At 42.9% G+C, this 10,452-nt stretch overlaps 1 protein-coding gene across 1 annotated transcript in view; it reads left to right on the top strand.

Annotated features, from left to right (window-relative positions):
- Nucleotides 1–10,452, top strand: part of pdhx (pyruvate dehydrogenase complex component X) — a 42,401-nt gene that overhangs the window by 2,876 nt on the left and 29,073 nt on the right. Inside the window, exons 2-3 of the mRNA XM_050073748.1 lie at nt 5,778–5,861; nt 8,955–9,055. Of these exons, the coding sequence (XP_049929705.1) occupies nt 5,778–5,861; nt 8,955–9,055 (185 nt within the window). The remainder of the gene's footprint in view (nt 1–5,777; nt 5,862–8,954; nt 9,056–10,452) is intronic.

Raw genomic sequence — 10,452 nt, 5'->3', positions numbered from 1 at the left:
CACACACACACACACACACACACACACACACACACACACACACAGACACACACAGACACAGGTGAGCACAGACACAGGTGAGCACACAAAAGCGCTGAAGAACTCGTTCCCTTTCTTGAGAAGGAGCTCTTCTCCGCTCGCTGCCATGTTGTTTGTGTATCAAGCGCGCGGGGGGGATGGGTGAGCCCACTCTGAACTACGGGAGCCCAGCGTGGAGCGGCGGTGGCGGATTTTAAATAGAAACTCGATTTTCATTAAAACAAATCGGCCTAAACTGCAAATTCGAATTAATCGATAAAATCGATTTATCGCCCAGCCCTACAAGATAGACAGACTTTGTGATGGTGTTGCCTCTTTTGTGGTTTAGTGTCACTGTGGTTGTTTTGTCCCTTTTTTGTAGTCAGTTTGAGTCTCATCTTGATCAGTACCTGTTAATTTCAGCAACATTTTGCAAGTGAAGGCCAATTGGGCCCCTGACACTTAAAGCCCCTGGGCCTGTGCCCATTAGGCCTGTTGAATAATCCATCCAAGCCTGTGGTTTCTCACATAAGAGTGGGCCCAGGTCCTTTATGGTTAAATCAAATACAGTTTATGGAAAAAATATATGACCAATAAGATACATGCATGTCCAAAACTGAAACCTTTTTCACAGCAGACTTGTCATAGTAGGAAATCACAGGTGTTACTTATACCACTAACAGGAATAGTTAGTATTTGTCGTATTTAGTAATCCCACCTGCTGCTGTCTGTGGCCTTGTTAGCTTACACTGGGCTGCATGTCACAGCTGTATTAAATAAAGTGTGTGCATGATGTACTGAAGGTAAATGAGGGTTGGGAAGTAATAGACAGTTCCACAAAATAATCAGCATAGCGACTGGCTCATAGATCCAGAAATAATGTTGAAATAGCTACTTAGCAGCTATTTAACACCATTTAGCAGTTTATTACTTCAGTTTTAGGGAGTGGACCAGTCAACTCACTGCTTGACAGGTAGCCATTATTCACCACCAGTAATAGGCACAGGGAAAGAGTCCAGGGCAGAAATAATTGGTCGTTGGAAGGAACTAAAGGATGATGTGAGGGGGATGTTGAGAACCAAGAGTAGCTGTGTGAATCTTTAATAGGTTTTCTTTCAGCGTGGCTTTTATTTATGAACACCGGATTGATGATGTGCTGCTTGTGATTTCAGTTGCCGATAGACCTTTTTTCATCGCAGGCAGTTTAACATGTAAAGCAGGCAAAGTACTGGTGTAAGTAATCACATTAATGATGGCACCATTCCAAACTGTGCCAGCAAGCAAACATGCACAGTCACCTAGTTCCCGTAACTGGCATCAATGGAATGCAGCATCATTGATGTTATTAACTGCACTTGTGCCTCTTTTGGTATGACAGAGTGTGTGCCAAGAAAACGGTCAATTACTTATGAAAGCAATGCAGCTCTGGGACAAAAGGTTATACATACAAATAAACAGGCAGATAATGGCTTTTTTAAGTTTCAGATCCTGAAAGTAAAAAGTGATATAACAAAACTGTTGATACTAGTGGAATATACTCTGGTCAAAAAATTAAGGGAACACTTGAAAGTGAAAGTGACAACAGGTGCAATGGAGAGGCAAAAGAAAGACCCCCAAAACAGGGAATGGTTTTCATGTGGTGTCTACAGACAGTTGCTCTCTCCTTATCCTTCCTGATTCGACTCTTCTGTTGTTTTATGTTCTGCTGGTGTCCTTATTACTAGTGATAGCATGAGGCGATACCTGCAGCCCAATCAGGTTGCACAGGTAGTCCAGCTCCTCCAGGATGGAACATCTATACGTGCGGTCACAAGAAGGTTTGCTGTGTCTCCCAGCACAGTCTCAGGAGCATGGAGGAGATACCAGGAGATCGGCCGTTGCACGAGGAGAGCCGGACAGGGCCGTACAAGCACATCAACCCAGCAGCAGGACCGGTATCTTCTCCTTTGTGTGAGGAGGAACAGGAGGAGCACTGCCAGAGCCCAACAGAATGACCTCCAGCAGGCTACTGGTGTGCATGTTTCTGACCAAACTGTCAGAAACAGACTCCATGAGGGTGGCATGAGGGTCCAACGTCCTCTAGTGGGGCCTGTGCTCACAGCCCAGCATCTTGAAGGTCGACTGGCATTCGCCAGAGAACACCAGAAATGGCAGGTCAGCCATTGGTGCTCTGCTCTGTTCACAGATGAGAGCAGGTTCACACTGAGCACATGTGACAGATGTGTCAGAGTCTGGAGAAGTTGTGGTGAACATTATGCCGCCTGTAACATCATCCAGCATGACCGGTTTGGCGGTGGATCATTGATGGTCTGGGGAGACATATCCTTGGAGGGTCGCACAGACCTCCATGTCATAGCGAACTGTACCCTGACTGCTGTTAGGTACCAGGATGAAATCCTTAGAGCGACTCAGCTCTTACACTGGTGCAGTGGGCCCTGGGTTCCTCCTGGTGCAGGACAATGCCCGGCCTCATGTGGCCAGAGTGTGTAGGCAGTTCCTGGATGATGAAGGTATTGATGCTATCAACTGGCCCTCTCGTACCCCTGACCTTAATCCAACTGAGGACCTATGAGATATCATGTATCGGTGCATCTGACACCGGCAAGTACTGCCACAGACTGTCCAGGAGCTCACTGATGCCCTGATCCAGGTCTGGGAGGAGATTCCCCAGGGCACTATCTGCCGACTCATCAGGAGCATGCCCAGACGTTGTCGGGAATGCATACAGGCACGCGGGGGCCATACACACTACTGAGTCACAATATTATTATATTATTGCTGTGATCAAATTCACGCGAGTTGGATCAGTCTGTGATTTCAATTTTTTATTTTGATTTTCAGTGTGATTTTGAATCCAGCCCTCAGTGGGTTGATGATTTTGGTTTCCATTGACCGTTGTTACGTCATTTTGTTCTCAACAGATTTAACAATGTACATCAGTAAACTTCAACTTAAATAATATGTTTATCAAGCAGTGGCGATTGCTCTAAGACTGCAAGGGAAGCTCAGCTTCCCCTAAAATGTCAAAAAATAAGTGGTCACTTATGTACTGTTGTGTTTAAATTTCATTGACTAAATATGCGCTAGAACGCGTTCAACTTTTGTTCAGAATCAGCTACTTATCACAGGTCACTGATGCGACTTTCTTCTCATTCATTCCAGTAACATCACAGTGCATTAAACAGTGGAAGCTCAGCGTCCAAAGACTTCAATGGGGAAGCATAGAGTGGGTTGTTCCACTGCAGCGAAACTAGACAGTCATTGGATAAATGCTCGGTTTTGTCCCACCCATCGGACACTCAGTGTCTCTGGGGGTCTATGGGGCAGTGGGCTGGCCTCGGCTGGCCTGGACGCTGGGCTTCTGCATGATGATTGGATGATCTGTCTGAGGCTGAATCCCTTTTTGATTGACAGCGAAATGAGCGAATCAGCGATCTTGAAATATAAACCACCACCGGAGCATTTTCCAAGTTTCATTCCGTTGTTCCGAGTTGATCTGGAGACTTTTCCAATCCTCTTAGTGACTTTTTCTTTGTTAAAAACGACTAGCGACAAATCTAGCATCTTTTTCTGGTGTTATTGGAGACTGTACTCGTGTTTGGAGACTCTATTTTCTGTCGCCCTGCAGTTACTGTCCCCAACGAGCAGCGGGTGCTGCTGTGAGCACCTCCACCGTCCCAAAGCACTCACAGGCGGTCACACTAGCCTCGCGCAGCAGCCCCAGAGGGTAGAATTTACGTATAAATAAACAGACACATTTTATGATGTAGGCCGAAAATGAGCTTCCCCTCCTTGAAAGACCAGCAGCCGCCACTGTTACCAAGATCTGATGTGTGATCCAAGTGTGCCCCATTCTTGGAACCCATCGGCTGTATTCGGTGTCTGACTTCCGGCAGACGGCGATACAGCCTCTGGGGGCAGACCCCCGATTTTTTGGCATTCCTGTTTGATTTGGGTGGAGGAGGCGAATTTCCGTTTCTGACTTCCGTTTATATATAAGTAAATATGCTGAACCATTGCAATGGATTCAGAGTTTGCAGTGACGCCAATTATGTTCAGCCTCATTAGTTCACCGCACAGACCATTTAACCTGGCAACAACTGCAGCTGATTGGTCAATATCACGCGGACTACAAACAGCCTACAACCGGAAACCAGGACTCTTCCACTCTTCTTCCGAAGGCAAGATCTCCGAGGTTTGCCTACAGACTCTACATTCACTGAATGTAGAGTCTGTATATAGAGACTAAGTGTTCCCTAACTTTTTTGAGCAGTGTATTGGCCTTCCTTCCACATGCAGGCAAGTTTTGTAACATCCTCAAATATCCAGCAGATGGCAGCAACACACAACATGAAAAGAGACCACACAGGATTTTAATTTTAATTGACTGATGTTTTATTGCCATGAGGCAGAGGCAGCAAATCCTACATGGCCTCTAAAAAAGACTTTTTATAACTGTCTCTTTGATATACTTTACTTTAAGTACGTTTTACTTTATTAAATTTTGAAATAGTTTGGATAAAAAGTGTTATGATCCAGTCATGGAGGACACTTTTCAGGATTTTGTATTGGATTGATTATAAAAGTATAATTGGAAGACCCATAAAGATAGCTTAACTTTTTGATCTTATGTTTATTCCAGTAATTTTATTTAGTTCTTATGGTGAATATCTAAGAAACCCATGCCTATATAAGCAGCATCATATGTCAAGGACATGGTCTTGTAGGATCTGTTTGAACTGTTTGAGTCACATCCAATAAAAAAAAGCTGATATTGACAAAACCCTTTCACATCTTCCATTTCCTCTGCCTTCTCTATTTACTTTTTCTGCCTCTTATTGATCGATATCACTTTTTTTTCTATAAATTGGTGTCGACACATATCGCTTATGAATTTTTGAAACAATTTCAGTTGCCATTTTCTGCAGTATTGATACACCGATACCAGCTGCGGTTTCTTGCTCTTCCTTAATGTTAATTTTTAGTATAGTTATTCTGCTCTTCTGTGCTACAAACCAAGAAAATAAAAGTTCTTGTCATGTTAGCTTTGCTATGTTTATCTCAAACCGTGTGCCCTAAATTTAAATATCTCCCTGTGGTATCAAAAATGATATTGAATATCGACATTTTTCAAGGTAATATATGAAAGTTAGAAATTCCAGTATTGTGACAACACTATGAACACATAAATGTCTGCATTATGTGAGCAGTTCATATAGAGCATATAGAGTACACTAAACACAGGGGTGTTCCTTCTGTCTAAGCAATACACTTGATTGTTCTTATCTGTAGCACTGCAGGCTAGTTGTAGCATAGCAATGATGCCTATAGCAGCCCAGAAACTCAGTGTCCACCACAGTGCTGTGAGCCAGTTGACCCCTGACTCTCTGAGTGACTGCAGCTGGTGACAGTAGGAGGTTTTGATGGTCGCTCAAAGGCCCGCAAGAGTACAAGCGCCTCTGCAGCCTCTGGTGCTGTGTCAGCGAGGATCATAATTACACAAGTGACCTGCAGCTTTCTTCTGTCATAGTGGCACTGTCTCTTCCTGTTCCCGCCCGGCTGCTTGAGTTGACCATGTTGGAGCCTCCGAGGCCTTCTGGGCGTGTTGCTTGATTTATTTGACACGCTCATAGCCCAGTTGATGCTGACAGACCTGGCTATAGGAAGGTTCTGAATGTGATTTTTATGGAAATATTTCTGCTGTGGCCTCAGCTTGAGTATGTCTGATGTAAATGTTATGTTCTTTTTCCATCCTGTAGGTGTCAGCCCACTCAAAGTGCAGATGCCAGCTCTGTCCCCCACCATGGAGGAGGGAAACATAGTCAAATGGCTGAAGAAGGAAGGTAAAAGAAACACATTTGCCAGCTCTCACTGCCACACTTTTCCTGCTTCACTTCTCCTAACTAACCTGCTGAACAGTCAGTCCAAATGTCTGTAATTTTCCCAGTAACACCCTCTGCTCATCAAATCAAAAAGCTCAGCATTTCTTTCCCCCCACAACGATGGACCAGCGGCAGCACCAATCATTTACCGGATGACATCAGATTGCTATGTAAGGTAGAGGACTGAGCGCTAGAAGCACCTGAGGGCCTTTGGTGGTCAATTTGCTCAAGGAAACACGGCAGTCACTATTCATCACTGCTTAGCAACTCTGCTCAGCCAGGCGCCTCAGCCACACTCTCTCATTTATCAGGAGGCAGCATGCTGAATTCTGATTGGCCGCTCTGCTGTGTTGCCATGTGCGTCTGTGACTCGGGGTGAGCTATTTACATGTGTGTGTAAGTTCGAAAGGGAAAGAGGGAAAGATGAATTCTCAGTGACAAGAGAAACACAGCTGGGATGCGACTTTTCTACCCTTAAATTCATCATAGGGTTTAAGAGGGCTTTCAAAAATGATTTAATATGATGGTAATGGGATTAATCAGTCTACGACAGAACCTCAGCTGAAGAGTTGTGTTATTTTTATAGTGTAGAACACCTGTTTAACCTAAATAAAACCATCTTGTGGGAATGCTTAAAGATGTTTTCCCACAAATATCAATTCAACATCTTATTGTAGATATATGTGCAAGTGATGTATAATAACGTAGCCCTGGCCTGCATATAATATCTTTTTTGCTATTATGCCCATTGCCTTTTTGTTAGAGAGCAGAGGGGAAAAGGCTTGAGGTCACCTGTTTAATCTTTAATGTTGCACATCACACCTAACCCCTTGGGTCACGCGGTGTTAAAGCCTCATACAAATCCAATTTTGACTCCACTACTGCTCGCTCTCAGGGGCTTCCGACGTCAATACTCCCTCTGCTCTTTCAACCTGCCCCTCACCCATCCTCATCCACATCCTACAATTGCCTTGACCCAAGCTGTTCCTCCTTTTCCTTTCCCACGCATCTCTCTTCCTTAAACATATCCTTCAAACTCCTTCTGTAAATTGAGGTTTTACAAGATAGCATTTTGCCTTTGTCATAGCGCTGCCCTTGATTTTACTATTCTTCGCTACATGCCCAGGTGATGCACCCTCTTACAGCTTTTTCAGCCAGAAGATAGAAATGCGCCCAGATGTCACATCCATGACCCCTTGACCTTTATCCCATATACCTTACCTCCTCCTCTGAAGATGATTCAGTCATCCCGTGCCTTGACTTCCTGTATGAAATAGATTGACTGCGAGTGCTAAAGGCTACAAATAGCTGTGGACTGCAATGTAACCAAAACATTCTTTATCTTCAACATTAAACTATTGATTTCTAACAAGCATTTACTGTATGACTGACATCAGTAGTTCTTCTTCAACCAAGGGGACGTTAAGGTCCATTTGTCACTGAAAGCCCCATTAGAGTTGTTGTACAAAACAGATGTGGCACAAAATGGATATCAGAGCATGGCAGAACCGAACCAGCGGCTCCTTATTTGCCATCCTCTCTCACTGCTAAGCAGATACTAATATATTCCAGCTCTCTCATGGGGTGGACCAGTGGGAATCTACTGGGATTCCAAGGAAAGACAAAGATCTCGCCTTCTTTTCGACACGCCGCGTTCCCGTATCTCACATTCTTTCCCATGAAACATTGATTAGGCTCTCTGTTTGATATATAGGGCAAAGCCCGAGCAGATATTTCTCTTGCACAACCTTTTTTTTGTCCCTTGCGCGGAATGCTTTCGTTTTTACGGCAACTAATTTGTTCTCAGCGTGTGCGAAGCCCCCAGTGAAAGAGCAGTTGTTTTGAACATTCTGCTGGTGATCATGATTCATGCAGTTCCAGTTCTAGCTAAGATGAGTCATTTGCATTTTCACTAAGGTCAGCAACCCCTGTTTAATGAACAGCTTGTTTGGAAATTAGGTGCTTAAGATTTTAGATAAATGTTGTATTGTTAAGCTGTAATAAATGTATTTTATATAATTTTTGGATGTTTGTTTGTTTATTAAGATCCTCATTAGCTTTTGCATTGCAGCTATTGTTCTTGGGGTTTACACAGTTACATGGTGGCAATACAAAATATATGTTAACACTACAATACACTAAATAAAACATCATAATAGGGCTGCAACGATTAGTCGACTAATCGATGACTAATCGACTATTAAAAAAACAGTGACTGTTTTAGTAGTCGACTGATCGGTTTGAGTCATTTTTCATAGAAAGATACTATAAAAGTATCCCAAAATACTCTTCTTGCAGCTTCTTATGTTCAGATATTGGCAGCTTTACACACTCTCCCATGACGGTGAACTAAAACCCTTTGGCGTGAGTACAAAACAAGACATTAGATGACATAATTTTGGGGTTTGGGAGAGACAGGCCGACGTTTTAACACATTTTAACACATTTTTCGATAAAACGATTAGTCGACTAATCGAAGAAATAATCGACACATTAGTCGACAGTGAAAATAATCGTTAGTTGCAGCCCTACATCATAATGGACATCCACCGTGAATGAAACAGTTAGAGTTGATGGGAAATGCTGTTTTTCCCCTGATTTGAAAGGCTGCATTTGTTTCTGTTTGTTTTAATGTTTGCCTTAACCTACTTGGACGTTAAATCGATTATTATTTATAAAAAATCTCATTGTGTTAATATTTTCTGAGAAAAAAACAAACAACTAAACTTGTCTCCCAGTCCCACCATTGTTGAATAGCTTTTGAGGAAATGTAAAAATATCAAGATATATATTGTGTATCGAGATATAGCATTAAAATATTGGGATATATCGCCCAGCCCTAATCCGACTGAATCCATCATAATCTAACAGATACATGTCATTATTTAACATGCAATGGAATAGGATGCCTATTAAGCGAAGAATACTCTGTAATTAGTAAAGTTTCCTCTTAAATAATTTACTTTTAGCAGTTTTTTTAAGCCACATATATCATTTTGTTGTATAATATGACTTGAAAGTGAATTCCATTCTTGTGTTTCTGCTCTTTTGCAGGTGAGGCGGTGGCAGCCGGCGATGCCCTTTGTGAGATTGAGACTGACAAGGCTGTTGTTACCATGGAGTCTAATGATGATGGCATCATGGCAAAGATACTGGTGAGTGAGCTGAAACACACATAACCCACTACAGGAGATGCTTAGATGAGGGAGTACAGGTATACTTACCTGTGAAAGCAGCAGGTTGAGGGAGTATTTAAACGTGTTTATAAGTGTATGTCTGCAGCACCAGTGCTTCCTTAGTTTTCTGTTATTATGTCCTCAACTATGTAAAGTCAGCGATTTGCAGTAATTATGGCTATGTTTTTTTAAATGAGTTTATATGCACGTAGGATATAGTCCTGTTAATATTTATGTGTGAAGGTTTCAGGGTTCCCTCGTCGCCTATGCTAATTGGCTACGCTTGTTAAATCTCTTCTCCTTATACACTGACGGCAAAGCTTTGACGAGGTGTCATCAGTGACAAATACTTCTCCCCCCCACTGCGCTGTTTGTCAGACGAATTTTTAATAGGCTGCCAAAGACGGAGTGATCAGTTTTCTTTCATCAGTACTCCACCACGTGTTCGACCCCCTGAACAGACAGATGAAGATGTTTTATCTACTTGTGCTTTCAGACTTAAATGTGAGAGAGCTGAATGCAGTTATGTGAAGTAGGAGGGAGGAGGAGGATTTCCTAGTGGTTTAAGCAAGATCTCAGTTCACTTTTTTTAGCTTCCCTATTTTAAAAACTGACGGGACCGCAGTGAGGTATTGCTGTGTTTGTTCCTGAGCATGCATACAAAACATAAACCCCTGCTCCATGTCACAGAGAGTGCCTCATCTAATAACCCAACCTGCTCCCTTGCCATGTAATTTTGCTCACGTTGTGGCGACACCCGAGTGGAGCAGGGTTTAATTAGCTGATGTGTCTGTTTGTGCAACCTTAACCAAAAAAAAAAAACAAATACACTGCCAGTCTGCACCAGCAGATGCACATCACAAATGAGCACACAGATGCGTTGTTCATGAACAATACACACTCGTTTCTTGTGTACATGCACAAACATAGCAACGGCTAAATTAATCAATTAATTATCACAGGGACGAGTGTCAATTATAAATTATAGGATTATAGCTCCTTTTATTTCACTTGCTTACATTCTTCCACATTCCCTCACTCCATCCTTGTCTTTGCCACTGAGGGGATGAGGTAGTTTCCATAGCAACCACCCAAGAATTGGGGGTAGGGGCTTTAAAGCTGAAGCTGGCAGAGAAAGATGGTCTGCATTAGATAAGCCCCCTAGCTCTCTCTCTCTGTCTCTCCCTCTATGTGTATAGTTAATAAAAACAGCAGCTAGTGGCAGTATTTCAGAGATTTGTGCATTCTTACATGGCGTTGACAATGTGGCATCCACTTTGTCTGGGTCAGAGTGTATCCGCCCTTACTGGTGTAATTGGGGCTCACCAAGCACCCACTCAGTTTCTAATTTAGAGGCAACCATAATTACCTGCCTG

This window comes from Epinephelus moara, chromosome 20, assembly GCF_006386435.1.
Source record: "Epinephelus moara isolate mb chromosome 20, YSFRI_EMoa_1.0, whole genome shotgun sequence".
Taxonomy (NCBI): Eukaryota; Metazoa; Chordata; class Actinopteri; order Perciformes; family Serranidae; genus Epinephelus; species Epinephelus moara.
Note: the sequence above shows the minus strand (reverse complement) of the source record. Positions and strands in the feature narration are given on the sequence as shown.